At 46.0% G+C, this 15158-nt stretch overlaps 2 protein-coding genes across 2 annotated transcripts in view; one reads left to right on the top strand and one right to left on the bottom strand.

Annotated features, from left to right (window-relative positions):
• The window catches only part of LOC144784055 (uncharacterized), a 52233-nt gene extending 49816 nt beyond the window's left edge, over positions 1–2417 (top strand). Inside the window, exons 3-4 of the mRNA XM_078662753.1 lie at positions 942–1073; positions 1798–2417. Coding sequence (XP_078518879.1) covers positions 942–1073; positions 1798–2198 — 533 coding nt within the window. The 3' untranslated portion in view covers positions 2199–2417. The remainder of the gene's footprint in view (positions 1–941; positions 1074–1797) is intronic.
• Positions 176–4780, bottom strand: LOC144785386 (zinc finger BED domain-containing protein 4-like). Its single transcript, XM_078664333.1, has 2 exons — positions 2691–4780; positions 176–434 (listed from the first exon to the last, which is right to left on the bottom strand). Exon 1 carries the CDS (start codon positions 4709–4711, stop codon positions 2696–2698), a length of 2016 nt encoding a protein of 671 aa, XP_078520459.1. The 5' UTR covers positions 4712–4780; the 3' UTR covers positions 176–434; positions 2691–2695.
• Positions 4781–15158: the final 10378 nt, after the last annotated feature.

Raw genomic sequence — 15158 nt, 5'->3', positions numbered from 1 at the left:
ATGGCCTGAGTCATTGGTCAATTATTCAATTCACACTCCTGAACCCCAATACCAAGATGCCGAATGCTTTTAGGACACAAACCGTTACCTAAGAAACCCCCTTTTGCTCACTCACTCGTGTGAGTCTCTAAGACAACAGACACTGAAAATAAACTTCAGAGTCAAAGTGGTCATTCAAAAGCTTTATTTTGTTAGAAGTAAGTAAGTAACATCAATGTTTTTAAGTTGTTCCGTCAAATACGTTGAAGGGCCCACCAGAAAAAATCCAGAGTTAAAAAAGGCATAATAAAGTAATCAACATTTGTACAGCTACTAGTGCACAATAGGGAAATGTGGCAACTATCGGAGACCTCTCACCAACGTATACTAGTCAGATATTCCTCTTTTTTTGTAAGCTATGGAAATGTCCGCTTCGTAGAAGGCAATCTTCTCACCTGCCGAAAAATAATGACAAAAGTGGTGCACGTTAGACAGTATGAAATACATTTATTCCAGTTTTATGCAGCCATGCTAAAAAGAAGTTGTAACCTGTAAGCAAACTCTATTCCACAATCCACATAGAAAACTTAAATACGGGCCCTTTTACTTTCCCACCTCTTCAGGTGTATGCATTGAACAATGATGTGTTGCCCCAGAGCGTCTTCTCGTACTGCGCAACAAGCTGCGAGTTAACATGCGCAAAACTGGATACATTGATGTACAAAGGTTACATAGTTCACTTCCAATTTCCAAGGACTAGAGTAGCAGGACAGATGAGATGAGCTTGGGTACCATACCATAACAATGAATGCTAATATGTGTAGTGACTCTGCTGTACTATGCAATGTGGACTCATACTGATTACGTACGTTGTACTTAACTGTTTTGAAGAACTCCATTCTTGGTGAACAAGTAGAAAGGGGGCTGTGCATCCATCTAAAAAGGTGTACTTATTTTTATAGGTGCAGAACCCTTACCATCGACCAGTGCCGACGGGGACAGCGGCGCAGCTTCAGCGATCCCGGCGGGGACAGGAGGAACAGAGGCACCTACACCAGCAGCAGTGGGGGGGGAGCCAACAGCGGCGGGCGATGGTAAGTTACATTCAATAGTGATCTGCATTACTTGGTGGGAGGGGAAAACTTTCTCACTGTACTCTACTGGAAAATATATGATGTTACCTTTACTTGTCATTAGCATGCTAAGCATTACCACTACAGTAATGCAAGTGGCTGATAGCAGTCGGATGCATGGGTTGTTGTTAAATCATGTAAAGGGGAAAACAGCTGCCAGCGTGGTTGGGAGACACACCCAATACCGGTGGTTAGTGGATAGTCTCAGCAGCAGCGGTGTTTTGGGCAAACCCAAAGGCAAGGGAAGGAGGGGACGACTGGGTGCATGGGTCGTTGCTGGTGAAACACAAACCAAATAAGGTTTGTTGCGCGGTATAAAGTATTATAGTCTTTACTAGACATGTGCTACTAGCTGCCCCCTGTTAATTAATGTTACTTTGAGAGTGTTCCCGCCTTCCCGGAATCAGAGTATATAATACAAAAGGAGATATGAAAAAGACAGGTGTTCGTTCTAATGTGTGTGACCGTTGAAGTACACCCATGCTAATAGGGCAGGCATAATGCCGTGCCAAAAAGTCCAAAAAATTAATAGAGGCTGTAGAATGTTCAAGATAGACGCAACACAATTTCTGGTACTCAGCTTGCTTGCTAGTGCTACTGTGCCGCCCACTATGTGTTGAATCAATGTTGTGTTCTTGATTTGCGGGGAGTTTGGATTACAACAATTCTGTTTCTTTCTTTATAGTTACTCCTTCCCAAAAACCAACAAGGAAGGAGTTGGCAGTCCGGGCCCGGCAGCGGAAACTGCAGGCAATTGTAGAGGCCTACCGCCGGCTGGTGGATCAGGCCGAGGAGGAGGAGGAGGAGGCGGCGGCAGCAGCTGCTGCCTCTTCCAATGCCCCGGGCCCCAAGCCTGCAGGACTACGTCGCCGTGGTCAGGCAGCCGCCCGCCGCCGCATTGTTACATCTTCGGCGGCCCCCCCACAACAACAACAACATGCATGCAAGTGTAGGTGCCGTGATTTCAAAGCAAAGATTCTCCGCCGGGTAGCGAAGTTGGAGGAGGAGCGGAAGAAGCTGGAGGACGGTCTAGAGGAGCGTGTGAAGATAATGGTGGACAAACACCTGAAAGCCCGCCGGCTTTGAAATGGACCCTGTTTTTTGCCCCTTTTTTAATCCTTTTGTTGGTGGGTGGGATGTGGGAGTTGGGGTGTACATTTGGGTTGAAATTTGGTTGGGGTTAGGGGAGGGTAGGGACAGCTCTGGGTCAGGGGGTTACATTTGTTATATATTTTATTTTTCTATTATCATTATGAAAATATAAAAATAAAACAAAGATATTTTCACAAGAAAACATTTGAAGTTCATTTGTGTTTGTTGGGGGGGTGGAGGGGGGACTGTTTCACAAAAAAAGTACGTTGTGCAACATGAACATGAACTACGAACGATAAATTAAGTACTGACTGCACCTGTAGTAGTAGGGTCACAAGTGCATAAATAATTTATATTATTAAATAACATGGGAAAATTGCCCATCACGTGAGTCTGAAGTTACTAGTATAATTTTATTCCATGCACATTTGCTCAGAGTCGGCTAAACAATCCTATGCAATGCATTGCATCATTCCTTTAATATACCTGTCCTAGTTGTCAGGGAAGAGGAGCTCGTCCTCAAACTCTGTGCGTTCAGACAGAAGTAGGTCATGTAACCCAGTAGTGAGGACGTCTTCTTCGCACTCGCTTTCTTCATCCGGCGGTGATTCACGTACTTGATAGTCTGGTGGTATGAAGCGTTGATTCATTTTTATCATTGTCAGCCGCTCCACGCTTTTGGGGGAGAGACTAGTCCTTTTCGATGTGACAATGGCACCAGCAGCACTGAAAACCCGCTCAGAGGAGACACTGGCTACAGGACAAGCCAGATACTTTATCGCCAGCCTGCTCAGCACTGGCCACTGTCTCCTTCTTTCATACCAATAGACCAATGGGCTTTGCTCCATGAACACCTCTGTTGTGTCATCCAGATAGGCCTGAACCATCCGCTCAATGTTCATTGGTGCTCGGCTTTGCTGGTCCTCTTTTCCCTTTGCAACAGCAACGGACTTACCCATCCCTTTCTGTAGAAAAAAAGCAGTTATGCTTTTGGTTGGGTCTGCTGAATCAGATCGTGTAGGTGCTGCTTTTGGTACTGTTGGTGCCTGCTGGAAAGCAGACGCACTGCTCTCATGCTGTGAAGAACTTGCGTCAGGAGTACTTGGACTGGCCTGGGCTGGCAGTGGCAGGCCTTTAAGTAACAGCCGTTCAGTTTCTAACTCATTAGCTTCCGCAGCTATGGAAGTTTTGTACTTGTCAACATCCTCATCTGAAAATGGAATTACTTCGTTACTGCTGACAAATAATTTGTACCGTGGATCCAAGATTGTTGCAGTTATGTAATGTTCACCTGACACAATATTGTTGAGCCTTACATTTTCACACAAGCGGTTGACTAAGCCCTTGGCTAAGGTATATGCATCAACTTTTTGTTCGTCACCTTCGTATGTTTGACAGACCTCCTTCACCTGTTGCTCAAGCATGTACAACAATGGGATGGCTTGGCCCATAGTACAGTCCTCCCTGCTAACTGCACGTGTGAAGACCTCAAAGGGTTGTAGCATCTCTGTGATGCATTTAATGAGGTCCCACTGCCACATCTCAATGGTCAGGGCTTTAAGATTAACAGTAGGATCCCCTAATCTTCTTGACATGACATAAGCATTCAGTGGGATGTACTGCTCAAAGAGACGCTCAAGCATGAAATAAGTTGAGTTCCAACGTGTTGGGACCTCCTGGATCAGTGCTTTGACTGGCAACCTATGCTCTTGCTGAATGACCCGTAGCAGCTTCCGTCCTTTGAAAGAATGGTTAAAGTGCGTGCATATTCTTCTGCAGATGGCCATTATGTTGCTGACTTTGGCTTCATTTTTCAGAAAGTCTTGCACGACTAAGTTTATGCAGTGTGCCAAACAGGGTACCCTGAAATAATGTCCTTCTCTCATTGCCTTCACTACATTACTGCCATTGTCGGTGGAAACAAAACCAATCTTAAGGCCTCTTGGTTTCAGCCATTCAAAGACCTTGTCGTTAAAGTCAGACAAAATGTTTTCAGCAGTATGACTTTTGTCCATACCAAACATGGCTATAGTTGCATGTCTGCGCGTATCATTAAAAATTCCAGCAACGTCACGGAGGCCTGAAGTTAACTTGTCTTTAACACCTGCAAAAGAGATCCAGTGTGCGGTGATGCACATGAAATCTGTAGCATCGCAACTGCTCCACATGTCTGTTGTCAGGTGGATACAATGGACAACACTCTGTTGTAAGGCTTTCCCAATCAATTCCAGCACATCGTGGTGTAGTGCTGGAACAGCCACTCGGGCAAAATAGTAGCGACTGGGAACGTTCCATTTTGGGCAGAGGGTTGCCACTAATTCCAGAAATCCAACAGCCTCAACAAATGAAAATGGGAGAAGGTCCAGTGCTAACATTTTCGCAAGTTTGGCATTGTATAAACGTGCTACTGGGTGGTTCCGCTCGTACTTTCCCTCCTGCCTTAACATGCTAGGAATGGTAAGCTGCTTTGCATGTCTTTGAGTTGTGCTAGACGGACCACCTTGCATCGCAGACTTTGCACTCCTTGGTGTTTCCAGCTGACTCTGGTGCCACTGAGAAGTTGCAGATGCGGAGGATGTGGACTTTACCACTCCAGTTCTGGCGACAGGGGTCCATTGTGTACCACTCCTAGATAGAAGGTCATCGTCTCCCTCTTCTTCTACCTCCTGGTCAACCATGAGTGGACCTTGTACCACTGTATCCCCACCAACACGAGTGCTAACAGTTTTTAAGCTTGCAAGGTGGTTCTCCCACCTGATCAAGTGTGTTTTTTTCAAATGGGTCGTTTGGCCTCCAGTCCCATAGTTTGTACCAAGCTTACCACGACTAACATTGACATGACAAATGGTGCATACAGCAATGTTCTCCTGAACTGGGTGAACCGTAAAGAAGTCCCACACTGGGGAGGTAAACTTTTGTCTCCTGCCATAGGAAGAGGAGGACCCACTGCCAATGCCGGATGGACTGGAGGATTGTGGAATTTCACTATGGGACAGCTCAGTCCTAGTACTGCCACTACCTCCTTCTGTTGAAGTGGCGCTTCTGCTGGATGTCGGATGCTGCCGGGCCTTCGCTGTTGAAAAAATTGGAGCTGGTGTTACTTTGGGTGTTGAGTGTGTAGGAGTTATGCGTGGTACCTGCTCATCAGTCATTGCAGCATTTCTGGATAGGGTGAAAATGTTGGTCTCTACATCCTCTGCACCAGGAATAACGCTTGTGATGATGACAGTGTCAGACCCGTCTTTATCACCAGCAGTATCCTGCTCACCTACATCGACCTCCATAAGTTCAAGCCTGCCTGGAAACTTCCTTTTTCCTAGCATGGTCTTCTTGGGATGTCTCTCCTTTGAATGCGCAGATAGTTGTGGCTGCCAATCCGTATCAAGGTCATCGGAAGGGATGCTGTGCGAAGAACTCGATGCACTAACCCTCCTTTCCCTTGGTGAATTCAAAGGAAATAGATCACCTACAGAAGTGGCTTCCTCTTCTTCTTGCTCGGAAGGAGGCTCTACTTCCTGAACTGCTCCGACTTCGGGAGGAACAACTACTACTATTTGGTGCGGAGATGGTGGTTGTTGTTCTTGAGGAAGTACTATTGCGGGCTGGGGTTTTTCAACAACAACTGTTGCGGGCGGTGGTTGTGGTTGTTCAACAACTGTTGCGGGAAGTGGTTGTGGTTGTGGGTGAACAACTCCTATTGCGGGCGGTGGTTGTGGTTGTTGAACATCTACTGCTGGCGGTGGTTGTTGAGCACTTCCATCTTGCGTGGATTGTGTACTACTTTGATACAGCGATAAGTTTAGTTCTGGCTCAGTATCACTGCTCGCAAGCAGAAGGCTGGCTACCTCTTCGACCCTCATCATGTGCTTGGCCCTGGGATGCTGGCTTGCCCCCACTAATGCAGATGTGCTGGTCCCAGCTTGCACCCCAGACCCCGCTGCTGCAGGCGTTCCTTTTGGGGTGCCAAAAAAGGTTTTGGGGTCCATACCAGACTTAAGTGACACTTCCTTCTGCTGTTCCTTCTTCGCAGCAACTTTCTTTGTGGTGGAGGACCTGGTAGCTTTCTTAGGGCCCATCTTCTTCTGATGTCAGTCAGCTCACAGCAGCACAAATTGCAGAGATGTCTGGTCAGATGAGTCACACACCACACGTGGCGTACAACTGAAGGACGTCCGTCTGGCAGTAGAACGAGCGATGGATGAAAAAACAACCAGCACCTCCTCAGTCTTTTTTGTGCACCTACAAGTAAAGAAGGCAGAACAACATCAGTCAAACAAGCAGTAAGGCAACATGAACAATTGAAAGACACACAGGCCAATGTATAAAAGACAAAACAGAAGACTAATAATACCAGTCCAGCAGCACCACAGCTCAAAGGCCACATGAAGTCCAGAAAGAACCAATAAAGTCAAGCAGGCCTATATAGATACCAATATGGACAGAAAAACGAGGATGCCTGCTGCACATGACAGGTTAATGTGCAAGGAATAAATAGCCCATGGCTAAGACAGAGGTTGTAAACCTAACACCGCAAAAACACATACAAACAAACCCCTGCCCAGGCTCCAAAAACAACAACCAAATGACAAATTCTGTTTTTTTGGGTGCACAAGAAAGACCTGCAACATTTTTGAGAAACTTTTATGCAACTCAGGACATATTGTCTGCGAGAATGCTAAATCGGCATGTTCGGCAGCGCGAATGGAATAAAAAGTCGTGTTCGCGTTCCCGAGCAAGTACATTGAGTGCGCGGACAAGACAAAAAATGTAAGTTCACGTGCTCACACTGTGCGAAGTTACCAAAACTACCCAAGCTGTATTCCTAGGGTTACCTAATGGCAGAAATTGACAGAGTATTTAAAGTTTAAACACACCCAAAACCAGAAATACCCCACACATAAAAATAAGATTTTCTATATCAATCCAAGCCATCCATGATTTTCACATTAAGGGTACACCACAAAAACAGTTGATTAACTTTCATGACCCTACTATGAGTAGTACCTATGGCCTACTGCCAGAGTAGGCCACAAGGTTGGAGGCCTATGCCTATGGCAAAAGCACAAAGGAAGGACACACAAAATGGCCGCCGACATAGGGCCTGGCCACCAACAACAACATGGCAAAATCACAAAGGATGTATACACAAAATGGCCTCCACCACATGGCCTGGCCACCAACAACAACATGGCAAAATAAATCACAAAGGAAGCATACACAAAATGGCCTCCACCACATGGCCTGGCCACCAACAACAACATGGCAAAATAAATCACAAAGGAAGCATACACAAAAAGATCACCACCATAGGGCCTGGCCACCAACAACAACATGGACAACTTTACAAAATGGCCTCCACCACATGGCCTGGCCACCAACAACAACATGGCAAAATAAATCACAAAGGAAGCATACACAAAATGGCCGCCACCACATGGCCTGGCCACCAACAACAACATGACAAGAAAGAGAAGACAGACAATAATGCCTATGGCAAAGGGACAATGCTTTGCTTCACAAAATGGACCACCAAATTGGTCACCCCACCCAAAAAAAAAAAAAAATTACATAGAGGACAGAAAATGGAAGTGGTCCATGCTCCAAAAAGAGAAAACTACAACCAAATGACAGCATAACATAAATGAGGACTTTTTGGGTGCACAAGAAACACCTGCAACATTTTTGAGAAACTTTTATGCAACTCGGGACATATTGTCCGCGAGAATGCTAAATCGGCATGTTCGGCAGCGCGAAATGGAATAAAAAGTCGTGTTCGCGTTCCCGAGCAAGTACATTGAGTGCGCGGACAAGACAAAAAATGTAAGTTCACGTGCTCACACTGTGCGAAGTTACCAAAACTACCCAAGCTGTATTCCTAGGGTTACCTAATGGCAGAAATTGACAGAGTATTTAAAGTTTAAACACACCCAAAACCAGAAATACCCCACACATAAAAATAAGATTTTCTATATCAATCCAAGCCATCCATGATTTTCACATTAAGGGTACACCACAAAAACAGTTGATTAACTTTCATGACCCTATGAGTAGTACCTATGGCCTACTGCCAGAGTAGGGCACAAGGTTGGAGGCCTATGGCAAGAGCAAAGTGGCTGGAAACATAAAATGGCCGCCAACACATGGCCAGGCCAACCACAGAAAGTTAATACAATGAACTCATGCATGCCTACACACTAACTACATGGGGTACTAGGGTCAGATATTGGCTTAAAAATTAGAAACATTTTAAATTCCACAAAATGCAATGTTAAAAAAAAATTACAATTTGGGACCTCATGAAAGTACAGGCCTCCATCAATAATTTAATTCCAGGATTGAATACTGTAGTTAAAAAAAAAACAAATCAAACAAGCACAAGTCTACATCACTCATACATTACACAAACTTACTTGAAAAAGAGAATTCCAATTCAAAAAGTCCTCATTAAATCCAAGGTAAATCAGTAATGCAGCCAACACAGACAGAAAGTGATCCTTCCAGCTCAAAATCCAAAGGAAAGTGAGCACCACATGGACAAAGCACTGGGAGGAGCCTGGTGGACAGGAACAGGAACTTGTAAACTCAAGAGCCCTTCCTCCTTACTCTTCAAAACAAGAGTAGAAACAAAAAGAGGGGTCCTTCCCCCCTAAAAATAAAGCCAAAGGTACAACTTTAAGGTTTTTTGCTTTTTTTTCCTAACCAAAATGGGAATTTATTATGGTTTTAACATGCTCGCGAGTTATTCTGTGCAAGAATGCAGTTTCTGCGTGTTCGGCAACTCGATCTTACCAAAAAGCATCCTCGCGCATCCTTATGACGCTATCGCGCATCAAAATGACGTTATCGCGTTCGCACAGTCGCACGGGACTGTGCGAGAGTGTTTCCAAACATGGTGGCACAAGCGACCAGGAAAAAACGAACGCAGAACGAAGGTAAGCCATTGCCGCGCACGCGATAATGTTATTCAGCGCGCGAGAACTACGCTACGCACCGGATCGCGGAGTAATCGACAGCTACGTGTTCTCCGCGGAACGCGGAGCTGCCGAAACTCCGCAAGCTCCGCGAACGGAGCGTAGTTCTTCGCCCAGGGTTAATCTAAAGCTAAGAACCATGCAGTCACCTGGAAAAGACTTACGTGACTTCCCAACCCATGATATTCTATGTACCTGTGGATAAAACACGAGAAGACCAGAGAAGGAGAGGCAAGTTCAAAAGGTTTTATTGAGCCAAATCACATGTCAGAAACAAAAGTCCTTTGCTCTTTAACTTCAGGGCGCAGCAGGATTTTGTTATGTACTTCTTCCTTCTCTTTCTTTCACGTCAGGTGAAGGATGTTGCTCATGGAACCCAAAAAAAATAGAAGAGAAGAAAAATATCTTTTAGATTGGGTCCTCTTTCATCAACAGTGATTCTTTTGAGGTGAGGGGGTGAGGAATAGGCACCCGGTCCGTCACCACTTGTTGACACAAACACAAGTAACCCGGGGATTACCGGAACCCTCCCGCTACCCCTGGGCGGTCGTTCAGGGCAGTACCGGTGGCCTTTCTAGCAAACCACCCTCGCACCCTTGCACTTGCCTCAGAAAGCCACGCACCTCCTGCTACGTGGCTGGCATCTTCGCGGTACCAGAATGGGTCCGGCTCCCTTTCGCATGGTGACTCCTGGTTCCATGAGTCAATCTCCGGTTCTCTTATGCGGCGATATCTCCACTTCCTTGGAGGTCTCCCGGGATCCAGCACCTCAGCCTCCGTTGGTCCGCGATGTGGGAGGACTGGAGCTGCAAAGTAGAGGTCAGGCTCTTCTCCGGCTTCTTCTTCCTCGACTCGTCTCTCCGGCACAGCAGCACATCCTCCAACTCCCCTGTCGAGCTCAAATACTGCTGATTCCTGATAGACCTCCCTGGTGAAAACATGTGACGATGTCACATGTGAGGGGACGTCATCGGAGAAATGGCCGAAAATAAAGGGGCCCTCAGTTTCCAGATACTGTGGTCCTCTCAGGGGCTGTAAACAAAAAACAGGAGAGAGGTAACGGGGTTACCGTCCTTCGTCCTCTCCGTGTAGCTGATCTTGAAAGGGCATTTCATGACAGTATCATTTTGAACTCAGCAAATAGATAACCTTTAATCCCCATCCTGTTACCTAGCAAGTGTAAGGCCTTGTTCTTTAGCGCTGACCAATGTTACCAGGCAACATTTGGAGGCCTTGGCACGTTTGCAAGGACCACTGTACATGGAGTTGCTTCCGGAGGGAGATGCAAAGACATATGTTGGTTTGAATCACTGGACTCAGGTATCCCTTGAGTCCCACTCTTGGAACCCTTCTACCCGTTCCTTATCTCCTTTATCGTGGGTGTACCCTCATCAGATGGATTGATAGTACATAGGGATTCAGAATTTATAACTATTGCGGTGGAGGATTGCATATTACAGTCTTTTACCGGAATTCCCTTTTGCACTGTATCAAATACCTGCACCTGATGAGAGACTATCCCACCATCCATTTGTGGATTAGAAATGTTAGAGTTAGTTGGTGTAGTGCCAAAGATACACTGTTCAATCTTCTTTAGTCTATCCTCTCCCGAGGTCAACATTTTGAGCACCGGATCAATCATAGCTGTAATTTTCACTTCTAACAACGAGCATAGCTCATCCATGTTAAATGGGGAGGATGGGGGATCAAATGGGCTGTACTACTGGTATAATCAGGAATACTATCAGTTGGCTTTGCTACAAACGGATGTGTGCTTCTTTTACCAGTGGTGGCCATCTTTTGCTTTGCTGGCTTGGGGGGTACTGTATTTAGTTTTGCTGGAGCACGTCTTTTCCTTTTTTTGTGGGCGGTTCACCACCCAAACCACCTATAACCCCATTCAGTTTCTTACCGCTAGTGGTAATCATAGATGCATTTAATGAGCATTCCTGAACTTGTGGGGTAGGTTTGGTTAATGGCACTGAACCATGATTTGTTATATTGGACAGGCTGCTATGCAATTCTGAATCGGTTAAACAGTCTATTGGTTGTTGCAATGACTGCGCAGGAGGCTATAAATACTTGTTGGAAGTGGACGTTCAAGCGATAGTCTACGCTCCATCAATTGGATCCCATGCATCAGTGCAGATTCAGAGCTGCTAAGAAAAGCATCAAGGGTACCTACTACCCCACCACCCATCTTCCATTAACTCATTTTGGCAGGGCCCCAACCCAAAGCCATCAGAATACATAGATACAACAGAACAGCAAATTAGCAGATCTCAAAACACAACCAAAATTGTATAACTCCAGCTTACATTTCAAGCGTCAATAGTGTGGCCCAGCCCGGTCTCCTCTGGGCTATGACGGGCACGGATGGGCCTGCCCTTGGCCCAGGCTTTGCCCGGGCACGCCTTTGCATGTCCCGCGGTGCGGGAGCCCGTGGCCGCCTTTTGAAGCACCTTCTGGTGCTTCCTGCTTACGTGGGTGGCTGTGCGCCAAAAGCGAATTCTGGATGCTGTGGTTCCTCTTGGTGCGAGGATGGCAGGAGGGACACCAAGAATACAGGAGCGGGAGCGGTGAGTCAGAGCATTGCGGTCTCCTCGGACCGATCATAGGCAGGCAGGCAGTAGATATAATTAAGTAGTCAGCAATACCGGGACCCGATGAGCGGGAGCCCGCGGCCGCCATCTGAAGCGCCTCCTGGCGCTTTCTGCTTACGTGGGTGGCCGTGCGCCAAAAGGGAATTCTGGATGCTGTGGTTCCCCGTGGTGCGAGGATGGCAGCAGGGACACCAAGAAAACGCGAGCGGTGAGTCAGAGCATTGCGGTCTCCTCGGACCGATCACAGGCAGGCAGGCAGTAGATATAATTAAGTAGTCAGCAATAACGGGACAGTTATATTATAAAATATAATATTTTTTACAACACAACATAATTTTAACATTATATGAATTATTTCCACATCCAAATTACGCCGTAAAATTACCAGACAGTTTACACATACATCCAAATTCTTTTCAAAACCAGCAGTTTTAGATATAGATTTTTCTAAAGAATCCAATTTTGTTTTCAATTTCTCCATCAAAATAATAGTGATTCCTTCATGTTCTATTTTATCAAGGTCTTCCATTTTGATTATTTGTTCATTTTCTAGATTCAAAAGTTCTTCTTGACTATAGAACACTCGTGCACTGTTTGCATTAAGAAGATTATAGATGTATTTTCTGCAATTTTTTTATATATTTTGTTCAGGAACTATATTTTCATTTGGAAACAAGTTTGTAAGTAGTCGACTTTGCAAAGCTTGTTTGCCATGTTCTGTCAATACTCCAATTCTTGTATCTTGAAGAATAGTTCCATAATCAGCATCATTTGCCTGTCGCATATTTTTTATAAGTTCTTTGTATTCAAAATATGACCAAATGTTAACGTTTCCAACACTTCCCAAAGACTTTTTGGTGTCTTCATGTAAAAGTGTTTTAGATACTGGTTGTCTTTTTACGGGAGTACGTTGTAGTAGATCTCCAAAAACTATGACATGTTTTCCTCCAAATAAGACATCATATCGTTTTAAGAATTTGCTGCATTCTTAAATGCACAAATGCAAGCATTAAGTTTGAGACCATGCTTACCTCATCAATAATTAGAAGTTTAATTTTCTTTAGCACTCTTAAAACTTCATAGCAAGATTCTCCAGATAGTTTGTTATATTCCAATGTATTTTCATGCTCTGCAGGTAGCATAAGTAAACAATTATTGGAGAGTAGGGTCTGCTTCCTATGGTCACCCCCTCTTTTTGCTGTGATTTTCTGGTTTTTCGACTTTAGTGTGGCTGTGGTCCTGCTAATCAGGCCCGCAGCCCAGCTGTTCTCTCTCTAAATTGATACCATGTACTTTAGGTACATACCAGATTGTTTACTGGGTCACCCTTGTCAGCCCCTTTATAGTGTACCACAGGTAACCAGGGCATAGGTGCACACAAGGCCTACCAGGGGCTGCAGCATGTATTATGCCACCCCTGGTTGGGCCTCCAAACTGACACCACAGGTCTGATCACTCAGCCTGGGTAAGGTGGTGTAATCACCCCTTACTGGGATATAGTGTACCTATACCCACCTATACATATAGACACATAGTAACCTATAAGTCACTTCTATGGCAGGTTTTAACAATCCTGGAGGCAGAGTGCTTGGTTTTATGTGAGAGGGTGCCCTAGCATGAGCTGAGCCCCTTGGCAGCTCTCAGAACCATCTCCTTATAGCTGTTCTATGACATGGCCAAACCATATACTCTTAAGTGCATTATAATCCTCGCGGTTAATGCTAACTTTGGTTTGGCTTTATCAAAACATGTTGTGCAAGGTGTCAAACACTTTGGAATGCTACCCCCCCACCAGTCCAGGCAGCGGGGGTAGCATTCCACCCTTCTAGAGGGAGAAGACATGTTAGAACTAGTACACCCAGTTAAGATTAAACAGAGCCTCTGCATCACAAAATGGATGCTGCTGCCACAGACACGGGTCTGACCTCCTGCTGCTGGGTGAAACTCCGGCCAGGGAGGCTTGGACACTAGGTTTCCTGTCAGGGGAGGTGCCAGGACCACCCCAGACAGGCTTTAGTGTATTGGGGCAGGGAGGGCTGCATTGAAAGATGCAATTCCAGAAACTGCCTGGGGCACGCAAGGTGCTCCATGCATAGCCCGGTTCAAATCATTTGATGGGGCACTCCAGCCCCGCTCTGGCACGAAACTGGACAAAGGGAAAGGGGTGTAACCACCCCCTTCCCAGGTCCATCCATAGGAGGGACCTAGCAGGTAATCCAGCCCCTTATTTCAGTATAAGTATATGAGCTGTGTCACCGGGACTTTAGATTATCCTGGAATGAAACTTTGATACAGAACTCTTGGACCTTCGACATTCTATTCTGACTAGAAGATGGAAGACATCTCCCTTGTGGTCAAGGAGTGACCACCCTGTGCAAACAGGCACCAGTGACTTGCCAGTCTGCATTGTCGAGGCTCCTGCCAGATCCCAAAGACTCTGCAACTCAGGACATGGATTTACAGACATCCGAGGCGCTGCTCAACGACTCCAGCAAAGCTGAGGCCTGAGGCGGACACGAGAGATGTGGGACCAGAACTCCTGGACATCCTGCATTTTGCTAGCTGCATCGACTCCTGAGGTATCTCGAAGTTGTGCATTGGGGTACAAGAAGCCCCAGACCCGAGCACCATTTTCACCAAAGCTCATCCCTCCACACTCTGCGAGTGGCACGTGGGGCCTGCTCATGCATTTCAGCTCAACGCATCTTACTGGTTGCTAGTCCATTGGCTAGTGAGCCCTCTGAAGACTTAATTTTGAAACTAAACTGTTTTCCTGTTTGCTCCATGCTTGCTCCAGCTACCCTGCAAAGGAGAGGTGCCTCAGACCTTGCTGATCTGCACCAAAGCCAATCTTTACTTCCTACATGGGTTGCATTTGCCAAGGCTTGTTGGGCTCAATCTGGATACCAACACCGAGTAAACTAGATCCTTTATGGGACAGCTCGAATCCAGCACCTGGTCATCGTTGACACCTCCTGGTCCTTGTGGCTGCAGTGCAAACTTTGGATCTTCACCTGAAACCACCCAACATCTCCTGTTTTCTTCCTGGTTCCTTCCTGGTCACTGGCTAGTGACCCAGACTCTGTCCCTTCTGCTTTCAGGTTCTTCACATCTCTGATCCACCCTTGGATCCATCCAGACACTTTTCCTCAGGTCGCCTGCAGCACTTCTTTGCAGCTCTCCATTGAAAACGACGACGAAACCCAACACCAAGAGGCACCAATGCACCCGGCTTCCCTGGGTGAGGTAACACAAGTACTCCGGTGCTCCCGTGAGTCTTGACTCTCGAAGTGTCCTAGTCTAAAGGGGTTTCCTCATAGTCCATCCGGAAGTGTCCTTAAATTATAACTTTGTGACTTTTAAGTTTCACATAGAAAGTC

The sequence above is a fragment of the Lissotriton helveticus genome, chromosome 10, assembly GCF_964261635.1.
Source record: "Lissotriton helveticus chromosome 10, aLisHel1.1, whole genome shotgun sequence".
Lineage (NCBI taxonomy): Eukaryota > Metazoa > Chordata > Amphibia > Caudata > Salamandridae > Lissotriton > Lissotriton helveticus.
Note: the sequence above shows the minus strand (reverse complement) of the source record. Positions and strands in the feature narration are given on the sequence as shown.

Bases quoted from the DNA above. Each gene is read 5' to 3' on its own strand.
- LOC144785386 (XM_078664333.1), bottom strand. From the start codon at position 4,711: ATGCAAGGTGGTCCGTCTAGCACAACTCAAAGACATGCAAAGCAGCTT.